Below are 12145 nucleotides of genomic sequence, written 5' to 3'. Positions count from 1 at the left end.
TAAGAACCTTGTGTGATTAATAAAACGACTTCACTTGAAAGTATATTTTCTTTAGGCCAATTATTTAATTATCCCAACCGTCTCTCTAACTAAATACATCAGGGTACCCATTAAATGACATACTTGGGTGGTATAAATGTTCATTTCTGGTTGTTTCATTTACTGCGGTCGCCTGCGAGGACTAAATTTCGATATTAGTACCCACCGCAAACATCTTGCATTCATGATATTTGCGGTTGGGATGCACATTGATTTTGACAGAAAGCACATCGGCACAGCGGCAAATATCTGAGGTGAATGTGACATTCGGGGATTCCCCGCTCCCAAATGGCAGTTTCCGTTTCCACTGGTCAGCCGCAACAAGTTACCGCACCTAATTAAAACGATTTCACACGCAGCTTCTTAAAGGCTCGAAAGCAAAAGTGCAAACAACAAGTGCTTTTATGTGATGTTTTTACATTATACGCTGGCGCAGCTATATTAATTATAAATAAAACCAAAAGAGACAGCTCCAGAAACAATAATAAAACGCGTTTCACTTCCCATCAGCGAATGTGTGTGCGTATGTGGGTAAATTATTCATAACGGTATTATCAGCTTTTCTGCGCTCTGCTGTCTGATTAAATTGCTCGACCATCGCCGGGAAAAGTCCAAGGATGCCGGGATGCTGGGTGGGTGGGTAAGGTTGCAGGTTGGGCGAAAGTGGCGGACAGTTGGCAAGCTTATCATGGGCACCCGGGATCTACAGTGGACGGTAAAGCACTTGAAGCTTCCGAAAATTACAAATAATATAAATGATTACCTATATATGATATGTGCCTCTTTTTCATTAAAACAACTCATTGAAATTGGAATATAAAAATAAATACGTTTCACGATAGATATCATTTGCCTTTGTAAAACATATTGTTATGACTCAGACTGTGCCTAATAAGCGAGGTGTCCGTTTCTGTGTGGGTGTCCGTAAGCTGGTTTTCTTTGTCTCTGTGTTGTGCGCGCAATTTATCAACTCGACCGGCTATCTTTGCCGCCCGTGTGCTGTCCTTGTCTCTCCCATGTCCCAATGTTCGCTGACCCACACCACCCCTTCGTCTGACCCATTCGGCCTGTGGTCAGGGACAATTGCAGCAGAGCGCTGTAATTATTAAAAAGTAAATAACAACAGCCACCGCACAGCGACAGCAGCAACAATCGCGATAATGAGCACAAGTGCAACAATGCACCTAGAACAATATCATTTAAAATGATAACGATTAGGTAAATTGTCAATGGTAAACTAACTAAATCCTCTGGTCTGTTTAATAAGCAACTTATTGAATCTATGGGTTCTGTTTTTAGACCTATATTTATTCCCGCCTATATTTTTCTGCCAGTGCATCCCAGTGAAAACAAGAGTGAAATCGTTGCAGAAGATTGTCGCAGGGACAAAGGAAAGGCCAAAGGTTGTACACTGCACTATCGAGCGCTGCTCTCTGCCCGATTCCCACTGCACTCTTTATCTAGAGCAGCGGCGGGACAGTGAGCGTGGTCATTTTCCATTTTCGCCGCGCGAAAGCCTGCAAAATTAATGGCCAACAAGGACGTCAATGGCGGTGGAAGCACTGGTGGCCGCAGCATCAGTAAACAGCGCTCTGGATAGCAGTCGGCGCAGCGGGACGGACAGGACATCAATGTTGACAAAGCCACGAGTGCAGCAGAAATCGCAGCATGCAACAGCTTTGATAAACCTTGAAAGCGCCTGAAATCGGTACTCAACGAGTGTTGTTTACATTTTCAAGCGATTTGCATTTATAGCTTGTTAAACGCTGCTTAACTCTACAGTTGTTGCAATATACAGGATAAGTTAAATACATTTTCAGTCAATAATAATCGTACTATAAACCATTCCGTTATGGTTGCTTTAATTTGAAATCAAAGAAGTTAAGCCACACCAGTATGTCGTATGAGCAATACTTTTCGTAAGCTTTGGCAACATGTCGTATGATTGATTTGGGTTAACACAAGCTACGTGTGTTGGGTGAACTTTTGTATGGGAAATAAAAACTTAGCATACCTGCACTTTTGAAGGATTTTCGCACACTTTTCGCGAAAAGTTCGCCTCCACTTGTTGCCCACTGCGAACAAGTTCAACGGCCGGCGACGAGGCTAATAACTGGATTCAAGTGTGATGGCAGGTGGAAATCCGAGGGAGGGAAATGAAGCTTTTGCACCTGGTCTCAGTGCCAATCAACGGCTCAGTTATTGTCCGTATCGCCAGGCGGCAAAAGGAGCCTTTCTTTCCGGCGAAGCGCGGCTCATAAATGCCAGCGCACGCACACTCTTCGATTTTTGTTGCTGCCGCCGCCGACTGGCATCAATTAAATTCGAATTGTTGCAGTGTCTTCGATTGAGTTGCCCGTCTCTTTCGCACTCGCCCGGCTCACAGCGGGCAATTTGCCAGGCGACGAATATCCCTCTTTGCGTCTCGCTCTTTTGCTCCTTAATTGCTTAGGTGTGTGTGCACTCGGAGAAATAAAGTCTCGAAAAGAAAATAAAAATGGCACAGTTACTTAAAAGTAAATTATGGAAAATATATATGTAAAATACTAATAAATTAATAAATCAAATATAAATTTCTGTTAAAACTTATACAACTTGGAAATTGCATTTCCAAATAATGGGTTTTCTTTTCTAGTACATCCGAGTATGCCCATTTTTCATCAGTGCACCTTTCACCGTCTTTCTCCGTCTCGCCTGCGGTTGGCGCTTAACTTTTGCATATTTCGCAACAACATTACGGCCAGAACAACGAGTGCGGCTCAGCAGGCACGTGAATCCATTACGATGGCAGGCAATTATGTGCGTGTTCCACCCGCTCCGGCCCACTGTATCTGCCCCACTGTCCTTGCCGGATAGTTGGGGCCATACGCAAATCAAAACAGTTTCCATCAGCAACAACAAAGCCAGCCGGCCGCAGCAATAATAACAACAACAAGAGCTATGAAAAGCCACGAAATGGGTTTTTAATGCAAACGACTTTCCCTACAATTGCACACGGCCAAGGTGAATGCTGAGGGCGCTAGCCGAGAAAAACCGGCAAGAGTGTGGCCCAGACCACGAAAGGAAATTTCCTGGGCTGTGCGAAAATCTTTGTGGCCAGAGCTTTAAGCGAGTTTTCTGGAAAAAGGATCAGCACCTCATATGCAGCTTTAATAATGGAAAATTCTTTGGTAAAAAGGATTCAAATCAATCAATCGATCGATTGAAAAATATTGGGAACTCTTTCTAAGTTCGAAGTATATACAAAATATCAGTGGATTTAAACGTATTTAAGTCTTTTGTTGTTCTTCAATTGAACTGAAACACAGAACAACAAATTCCTTCCCATAAAATTAGCTGCATTTAGCGGATAATCATGTAAGTTATGGGCTCCGATTGGGAATCCCCATGGACTCCTTCGTGTGCGGTGTACCGCCATTTTGCCAAGAAATCCAATGTTTTGGTATGTTTAGAAGCGCAAGTCGTGGCAGCAACAAGCCGAATGGGCGTGCAAGTTGTCTGGCCGCCTGTCGCTCCACCTTTCCGACTGTCAGTCAGTTGGCCAGGTGGGTCGACAGTCGGCCTGGCCTAGCCTGGCCTGGCCTGGCTGGGCTGTTTTGGGCCTCGGTGAATTGGCCCAAAAGAGCTTTAAATAAACAAACTAATAACGCAAATCACGCGGGTGCGAGTGGGACGGCGAGCGAGCGGAATAGGGACAGCAACTGTCTTCCAAATGCACCGCATATAAGTGTTCTATGGCAACCGCGCCAGGCCAAAATCGAGAATGTATAACCCGAATAAACAAACTAATAAAATGGGCCCACATGCCCGAGCCAGCGAGTCGACGAATCCTGGCTCAGAGCTGCCACGGAGGCGACCAACAACACTCGAGGAGCACACAAATACCATACTTTTATCATATATCTATATATCTATAACCTCTGTACCGCAGAAGACTGAATACACCAATCGACAAAAGAAATCACCAAAAATCAACGAGAACTGAAGGGAAAAGCAGCTCAAGTGGAGCAGTCGCTCCCAATTCCATTCGAGGCACTCCCACTGTATCTATTTGTGTGTCCCCAAAAAGAAGCAAACTAATCCATAATCCGTCGACCAGAGAGCTGAATGCAATTGCAAATTAGATAACCAGGACTGGGTATTCATCATTTCTGGGATTTACACATAAACTGGGTGAGCAAATTTCAATTACTGCAAGGCAGTTGTAATTAAATAGCCTTTTTTGGGTTTTAAATTCCCAAAATGGAACACAGCCCATTGGATTATACATATGAGGTTTGTTCTCTTGTAATTCTGTGAGGATGCAGACAATTTGGTATTTGGTATTAATCATGAAATTCTTTTATGATTTTGAACGTTCAGCAAACATTAGTTGAACTTTAAATTCCAATGTTGTGGATGGTTTCATTTCACCTTTAAAGTAATGCAAATTGCGACGTTAAGTGAATCGAATGATTACTAGTACTTTTGTCTGTTTATATATATTTTAATAGGGATTGCAGATTATGCAACGGAAATAGTGTAATCATCGCAAGGACCATCACAAATCCCCGTAACTATGTCCGGAGCTCTCCAGGAGTCGCTTGCCCGCATCGAACTATTATGAAACTCGAAGGTGGAAGGTGCCACACGCACGGCAACGGGCCAGGGGCAGGGCCAGGTGCCAGTCCAGGTGCAAGGCCAGGAGCCACCAAGGACGAAGCCAGCGACATCGGCGGCAACTCATGCCAGGCGCCGCCAGCTGATCTCCATGGCCAAATGCCGCGGTCGCTCCATACTCAACGATGAGACGCCCATGCCGGAGGCAGCCTGCCCTGCTCCTGCTCCTGCTCCTGCTGCGACTCCGGCTGCAGCGAATCCCTCGCCGCAGCCCCAACAACAACAACTGCAACAACAACAGAACTACTTACCTCAAACATCTTTGCTGAAAATCGAACCGTTCGTTCCTAGTTTTAATCAAAGACTACGCCGGCGTCCTATTGGTCGCTCCCATAGCACCTTAAGCCACAACGCCATCCCCAAGCGACCAGTGCCGCAGCAGCAGCAAATCCAACAGCCATCGGAACTCCAAGTTGGCCAGCAGCAACAATTGAAGCGAGGCTATGCCGCCGCAGCTCAAATCCGCCAACAGCAGCAGCAACAGCAAAGGAATCTACCACGTGGCGTTGGCATCCAGCGACAGCGTTCCAAGTCCACGTCCTCCTCGGCGGCCTCCAATAGTTGTCGTCCAGCCACAGCGGCTGTAACGCCCAATACCCTGGTGGGCAGCACCGGCGGAACTCTGGTGAGTGGAGCCATCGTTACGCCGCAACCAAATGGCATCTGTCGGATCCAGAGATTGCCCAAAGAGCGCGAGGAGCTGCCCGATCGAATTAACTATGACAAGAGGGGGCTCACTGCGATTCCCATCTTCGAGCAGGAGCCCAATCTTCGACTGCTGTCGCTGCAGCACAACCTGATCAACACTTTCCACATACCCAAGGAGCTGACACCGCCGCCTCCACCAGTGCCTCCTCCTGCTGTCGCCACGCCACGGGAGAGTAACAATAATAAGCTGGGTGGTTTGTATCCTGAAAATATAGGACGTTAAGAATAGTGCATAGATCTCGAATTGATTTTTATTCTTTTGCTCCTCTAGAATATAGCAACGGCAATGGAAACAAGGAAGGAGGACGCTCTGGCCTGCGTGGCCATCATCCAGGCAGACTTACCCGTGCCATGACCAATGCAGGCGGCAATTCCCATCGCCTATCGCCCAAGTCCGGTGGTAGTCCGGGTTCAGGCAGTCCACTGACAACTCAGGCATTGGCCATCAACGGAGGAACAGCCGCAGGACGCTCCAAGTTGGCCAAGCGAGGCTATAACTACGGACAGGCACAGCTGACGCCTCCACCGGCGTTACGCATGCGTTACGGATTGGAGAAATCCAAGAGCTTTGTAAGCAGCAGCCTCCAGGCAATGAAGCATCAGCAACAGCTCATCCAACGAAGGGCAATGCTGAAGTCAACCAGAGCCGGAGGAGTGGGCGTGCCGGGTGGAGCCGGCAGTAATCTCCTCCAGAGTTGCGATGAGGGCAGTGCCCTGCACAATAGCAATCTCTCCCTGTGCGGAGGATGTGGTGAAGAGGAGGAGTCTCCCAGTGTGATGACCAGCATTTCTGCCTTGGAGCAGCTTAGCATCAAGAACAAGCAGTTGAGCTTAAGTGCCAGCTACGGGATCATCTTTCAGCAGCTGGTATTTCTGGATCTCTATGATAACCAGATAGAGAGAATAGCGAACCTGGATGGACTTCCTTCGCTTTCGGTGCTACTGCTGGGCAAGAACCGGATTACGGACATTGGTGGCCTGTCCTCGTTAAAGGATACGCTAAGAGTGTTGGATTTGCATGGTAATAAACTCACCAGTCTGGGCAGTCGCATCAACTGTCTGCAGCAACTGAAATCATTGAATCTGGCGGGAAATCAAATTCGTCAGATAAATCAGCAGGATTTTCTTGGTCTGCGCTGCCTTAGGGAGTTGAACCTCAAGCGGAACAAGCTCCGGCGGATCAATGGATTCCAGCACTTGGTGGCTCTGGAAAGGCTTTGGTTATGCCACAACGATTTGCACAGAGTTGATGATATGGCCAGTATTGCAAGGGCCACCCGCCTCCTGGAAGTTACAATCGAAAACAATCCTGTATCTCTCGCCGGCGATTGCGTATCCTTCTTGGTTTCGTACCTTCCACTGCTGCAAACCCTCAGTCAGATGCCCATCACGGAGCAGGTGCGTCGGGCGGCTCTTGCTTGGCGCCAGCACAAGGAACAGGCTCAAGCTGCACCTGGAAGCTCCGAGGCTTACCACAACATCCGGCGAGAAGAGGTTATATCCAATGCCAGGACCAACTGGGAGCTTCTGCGTTCCCAACAGACAGTGGTGGGTCGTCCCAAGAGCCGCCTAACCAGCGAGCTGGCCAAGATCAATGAGTCCAACGAAGGTCCCGCTGGTGAGGAGGGGGAAACGGAATCCGAGGAGTCGCAGCAGCCCAAGGAACTGATGGATGAACTGCAGGCACTGATTAAACTGCCGCCTATTGCTAAGGATCTAAGGAACCCACACGAAGAGGATGGTGTCTCCTCGGAGGCCTCTAGTCTAGGACCCAATGTTGACTCCTGCTCCAGTTGTTATAGCTCGGACAATGAGGACGGCGGCGCTAAAAATAAACCACAAACTCCGCAGATTGATGAAAACTCCAATAAAGTGGGCTTGCAGGAAAAGCCACCATCATCGCCAGTCCCAGTTACAAGCCAATCTCCTGAAGTAGCTATAGTGACACCGCCAGCACCGGTGTCATCCTCACCTTCGCCGCCTGCACTGACCTTGACTCCACCAGCTGCCCCAGGCACTCCAGTGCCCGGCACCACGTCGCCTTCACCATCAACAACCATAATTGCCACCTTGCCTGTGCCCGCCACTGCATCCTCCAATGCAAGTCGTCCGACCAGCAGCAAACCGCGTTCCCGTCATGCGCCCATCACACAATTGGGCTTACAGATCAACCAGAGAGGAGGAGCAGCTGCTTCCTCAAAGCGTTACATGGCTGGTAGTCTGGTGCGGGCGCAAACCGTGAGCAGCAGCACCAGTAACAGCAGCAGTTCCAACAGTGCGGGTCGAGGTAAGGCCACTAACAATGGATTAAACTTGGTGGCGACTCCAACGAAAGCAACAACGAGTAGTACCAACCAATCATCAGCAGGAGCGACAGCTGGAACAGGAGGCTCCACAACAGCAGCGACACCTGCAGGAGCAGCTGCGACTCCAAACGCAGCCATTACAGTGTCCAAGCCCAGCGCCGCTGAACGGGAGAGAGAACAAGGTGGCGATTACCTGATCGAAATATGCGGAAGGTACCTTAACATCTACGGCCAGGGAGCCCTTCGTTTCATCGATAAGCAGTGGAATCCAGCCAAGGCCAATGACGTGCACACGCTGAACTTCAGTTACATTAACTTCAACAGCATCGTATGTGTTCTGGGCAGGATTAAGCTGCGATTCCCTCACGCCGAGCACTACGTTTTCCGGGAAACAAACATCTCTTGTTTGGGTCAACTCAATGGATTGGCGGAGCTCCAGGGACTTAGTAGCTTGATGATCGATGCCGAGGGCAATGGCATTACGCTGAAGGAATCCTGGAGAGCATACGCCATCTACAGGCTGTCACACTGGGGACTGAAGCAGCTAAATGGTCAGGAGGTGACCGAAGCGGAAGTGGAGGCTGCGAATGCCAAGTACGTTGGACTCTCTGACCTGGTGCTGTGGTCCATGCCCGAGGTGATGCTGCAACCGCTTTTGGCGAGACTGCGTCTGGATGAAACCTGCACGGCCAGCAAACTGTCTCCTAAAGAGTGGCTCCTACGGCCGGACAACAAGTCCCTGCGACTCGTGGTGGGAAAAGAGGCACTCCAGTGGAAGAAGAACGCTGGTGGTGGAGCAGGAACTTCCACCTCAATGAACCTGAATCAAGCGACGGAAGCGGGAAGCACTGCCATGGCGCCCAGCGTCCGAGATCGAGGTCGTCAGCACTTTGCCCTTCTGCTGGAGAACACTTGCAACGCCGTGGAGAAGCTGCACAAGCTGGAAACTCTTTGGCCAAGTATGCTTCTTGATATCGTCCGGAATACGCTGCTGGATTACGCCCAGCTAGATGTCTACCTGCGGAATCTCATGTGCGAGCTGTTGAAGTGAGAGGCCGTTCCAACAAATGAAAAATTATGAAATTATTAGTCGATCTGGCTTTTAGATAGAGGCGCACAGGTAGAGCAACCATTATATTCCTATGATTCTAGGCATTTACCAAGCCTGTAAAGCAGCTGCTTACAACTAGTCCAATTTTTATAAATATTTAACATTAAACATGATTAAAAAGTACCAATCTAGGATGGCGCCTTTCTGGCCAACACCGGAAATGCATTTGGGCGGGTTGAACCCACTCTCCTCCGTAATCCGTTCGGCTTAAGCACTATGATCAGAGTGGTCCAACTCGCAAGAATATCATAAAAAGTAGTAAGCAAACTTTTACTACCCACTTTCACGATACTTTATCCATCAGGGTTAAACCATATTCAAAATAAATCCTACGCCTGAGGCTGAGCCTCTGCATCATCGGTGGTCGCCGGCTTTTGCGTCTTCTTCGCCTTATCCACGTAGATATTCAGAATAGCCTCGATGCCCGGGTAAAGCACAAAATTGGTGGTGCGAATTTTCTTGTCGATTAGGTACGATGTTACCGATTCGGTGTTGAAGGCAATGTCAAGAGCATCGCTGTGCGTTACCTTATCCAGGTGCGTTCTCTGCACTTTGATTACACAGTTCTCAAATCCATTGACTTTAATGCTAAGATCCAGATTGTAGGCGGGATCGATGTCTGGCCAGCGCTGAGCCAGCACATTTTCGCTCCACTGTAACTCCTGACTGGCGGGATTCAGCCTGCCTGGTATCGCCACAAACTTTGACCACAGTTCGGAGGCAAAGTGCGGAGCCATTGGTGCGAGCATGATGATCTGGGCAGCCAGCGCACGTTCAAACTGCTTTCCATGTCGCAGGACATGCTTAGGTGTGCGCTAAAATATTTTTGCATAAGCTGAGATTAGAAAATTGCTTCAGTTTTAAGCCTTACCCTGAGAGAATTCGTCAGCCCCTGCATTTTGGATATTGCCACACTGAGTTGTTGTGCATGGCGGTAGTTAAAGGTGGCTCCTTTCACATAAAAGTTTCGTGCATCGAACAGCTTGGCATCCTCAGCCAGGAACTCTTCACTGGTGGGTACAACATCCGAGGCAGTTTGATCTTCGCGAGCCTCTTGGAAGTCCTGCAGGGTCAGCCAAAGCCGTTTTTGCCAATTGAGGATGCCAGGAAAAGCTGTCGTATACACAATATATCAAATGGGAGCTATCATATTTAACTTAATACTCACTTGCACTGGACCAGTTGCGGTGTGATGTGGGCGCCACATCGGCCAGTATGATCAGTCTTGTTGTGTCCGTTCCATACTCATTAAACATGTCGCTCGGCTCCACCCCGTTCAGCTTCGACTTAGACATCTTTTCCCAGGTCATGACCACGGGCTCTTTGGTTTCCTTTAGCACCGCCTGGTTCTTCTTGGCGTTCACAATCTCCACTTCTGATTCCGGCACATAACGTCCACTGCCCTTCACCCGGAAGGAGCGACCCATCACCATGCCCTGGACTAGCAGCCGGGAAAAGGGTTCGCTAGTGGGCGAAAGCCCGCAACTGTGCAGGAATTGGTTCATAAAGCGGGCGTAGTAAAGATGGAGCACGGCATGTTCCTTGCCCCCTATGTACAGATCCACAGGCATAAACTTCTTGGTCAGCGCTGGATCGAAAATGCGTTCGGAATTTTGCGCGTCCAAGTAACGCAAATAGTACCAAGAGCTGTCCACAAATGTATCCATTGTATCCGTCTCCCTTCGCGCATCCTTTTCACCGCATTTTGGGCAATCACAGAGAAACGCTTCCTTCGGGGAATCCATCGGAGGCAGAGACACTGGCAGCTGCTCCTCCGGCACTGGCACTGCTCCGCACTTTTGACAGTGTACAATAGGAATGGGAGTGCCCCAATAGCGCTGTCGTGATATCAACCAATCCTTTAGCTTTGAGGATACACGATAGCCGCCAACATTAAGGCGTGTGGCTGCCTGGAGCACTTCTTTCCTTAACATTTCCCAGTTGGCTGGACTTAGGGTTTCCTCATCCTTGCCATTTGAAGTAAAGGCAAGTCCATATGTATCCCATAAATCTTTGTCCTCGCTGCGGAAGCTGGGCGCTGCCAGGTAAACATCGCTCTTTGGTGGGAATGTCACTTCGTCGCTGAAGACCACAGGCATTGTGGTGCCCGCAAATGGGTTCTCCGCGCTTAGGCTGTCCGCACTCTTCAGCTTTGACAAGTGATGATTGCTGCGGAGCACGAGAAAGGCATGGGGATCTTTTAAGTGCTCCGGATGGGTAGTCCACACTCTTAAAAATCCGGAAGCGGAGGTGAGCAGGTTGAAAGCGTATCCATCGCACTCTCCAATCCAGTGTCGCTGCAGGTTAATAATATCCCTCCAGTCGCGAAGCGTGGGATCCTCCAAACCGTCGAGCAATTGTTTCGCATACGCACTCGTTCGGATAAACCACTGCCTCAAAAGCTTCTTTTCCACCTTGGCGCCCGACCGCCAGGAACAGCCATTGGCGTCCACCTGCTCATCTGCGAGCACGGTCTTGTCTACGGGATCCCAGTTAACAAGAGCCTCGTTCTGGTAGGCCAATCCATGGCGATGGAGCATAAGGAACAAATGCTGGGTCCACTTGTAGTACTTTGGACTGCAGGTGGACAGTTCATGGTTCCAATCAAAGGAGCAACCCAGTCGCTTGAGTTGTTCCTTCATCTGGGCAATGTTCTGCTCCGTCCAGGACGCGGGCTCCACCCCACGCTGATTGGCGGCGTTCTCGGCGGGCAGCCCAAAGGAATCCCAGCCCATGGGCTGAAACACATTCTTACCGCACATTCGCTGGAAACGAGCCACCGAATCGGCTATGGTATAGACGCGCACATGGCCCATGTGAAGATTGCCGGAGGGATACGGGAACATGGAGAGCACATAGTACTTGTCCTGCGAGTCTTTAGGATTGAACTGCCCTCCACTGAGCTGCTCCCGCCAATGAGCCTCAATCCGGTGCTTGACATCACTGTTTAGCTCTGGGTTCTGGAATTTAACAAAGGTCTTATTGGGTTTCTCTGAAATATTATCCACCCACCTCATTCCCCGTGCAGCTTTGGGTTAGCAGGCGCCGCCAGCTATTCCAGTAGACAGCTCCCCAAGGTCGCGTTCTTCTCAGTGCTTGCATTATACCGGTTTAATTGATTAAATTGCACATTTCACAATTATTGAATAACAAGATCGCAAGAACCCACTGCACTATACAGTCGAACAGCTGTTTCTCCGCATCGAGTTGCCACATCGCTCACTTGGATGGTATTTGCTCTGAGAAATTTTGGCGGGAAGCATTCCTGACTGACTGGCAACATTTCGCCCATTGCTGTATTCTGATATCTGCCGCAACTATG

The 12145-nt window shown here is 49.1% G+C and overlaps 2 protein-coding genes and 1 long non-coding RNA gene across 3 annotated transcripts; 1 reads left to right on the top strand and 2 right to left on the bottom strand.

Moving 5' to 3' along the window:
• Positions 1 to 22: 22 nt before the first annotated feature.
• LOC117139703 lies at positions 23 to 5030 on the bottom strand. The gene is made up of 3 exons (XR_004459373.1): positions 4950 to 5030; positions 2054 to 2518; positions 23 to 1135 (listed from the first exon to the last, which is right to left on the bottom strand). It is a non-coding gene; the product is annotated as an uncharacterized LOC117139703 (long non-coding RNA).
• LOC117139697 lies at positions 3715 to 8800 on the top strand. Its single transcript, XM_033302210.1, has 3 exons — positions 3715 to 4212; positions 4533 to 5600; positions 5678 to 8800. Exons 2-3 carry the CDS (start codon positions 4790 to 4792, stop codon positions 8761 to 8763), a joined length of 3897 nt encoding a protein of 1298 aa, XP_033158101.1. The 5' UTR covers positions 3715 to 4212; positions 4533 to 4789; the 3' UTR covers positions 8764 to 8800.
• On the bottom strand, positions 8796 to 12031 carry LOC117139698 (probable leucine--tRNA ligase, mitochondrial). The gene is made up of 4 exons (XM_033302211.1): positions 11836 to 12031; positions 9992 to 11783; positions 9695 to 9936; positions 8796 to 9638 (listed from the first exon to the last, which is right to left on the bottom strand). The coding sequence occupies exons 1-4, from the start codon at positions 11923 to 11925 to the stop codon at positions 9153 to 9155; spliced, it is 2610 nt and encodes an 869-aa protein (XP_033158102.1). The 5' UTR covers positions 11926 to 12031; the 3' UTR covers positions 8796 to 9152.
• Between the last annotated feature and the right edge of the window lie 114 nt (positions 12032 to 12145).

The sequence above is a fragment of the Drosophila mauritiana genome, chromosome 3L (genome assembly GCF_004382145.1).
Source record: "Drosophila mauritiana strain mau12 chromosome 3L, ASM438214v1, whole genome shotgun sequence".
NCBI lineage: Eukaryota > Metazoa > Arthropoda > Insecta > Diptera > Drosophilidae > Drosophila > Drosophila mauritiana.
This window is presented reverse-complemented; position numbering and strand designations above follow the sequence as displayed.

Coding starts and splice junctions, on each gene's coding strand:
- LOC117139698 (XM_033302211.1), bottom strand. CDS start 11,925: ATGCAAGCACTGAGAAGAACGCGACCTTGGGGAGCTGTCTACTGGAAT. Junction 11,784..11,835: donor AAAGCTGCACGGGGAATGAG/GTGGGTGGATAA, acceptor GTTAAATTCCAG/AACCCAGAGCTAAACAGTGA. Junction 9,639..9,694: donor GGCTGACGAATTCTCTCAGG/GTAAGGCTTAAA, acceptor AAAATATTTTAG/CGCACACCTAAGCATGTCCT.
- LOC117139697 (XM_033302210.1), top strand. CDS start 4,790: ATGGCCAAATGCCGCGGTCGCTCCATACTCAACGATGAGACGCCCATG. Junction 5,601..5,677: donor TAACAATAATAAGCTGGGTG/GTTTGTATCCTG, acceptor TTGCTCCTCTAG/AATATAGCAACGGCAATGGA.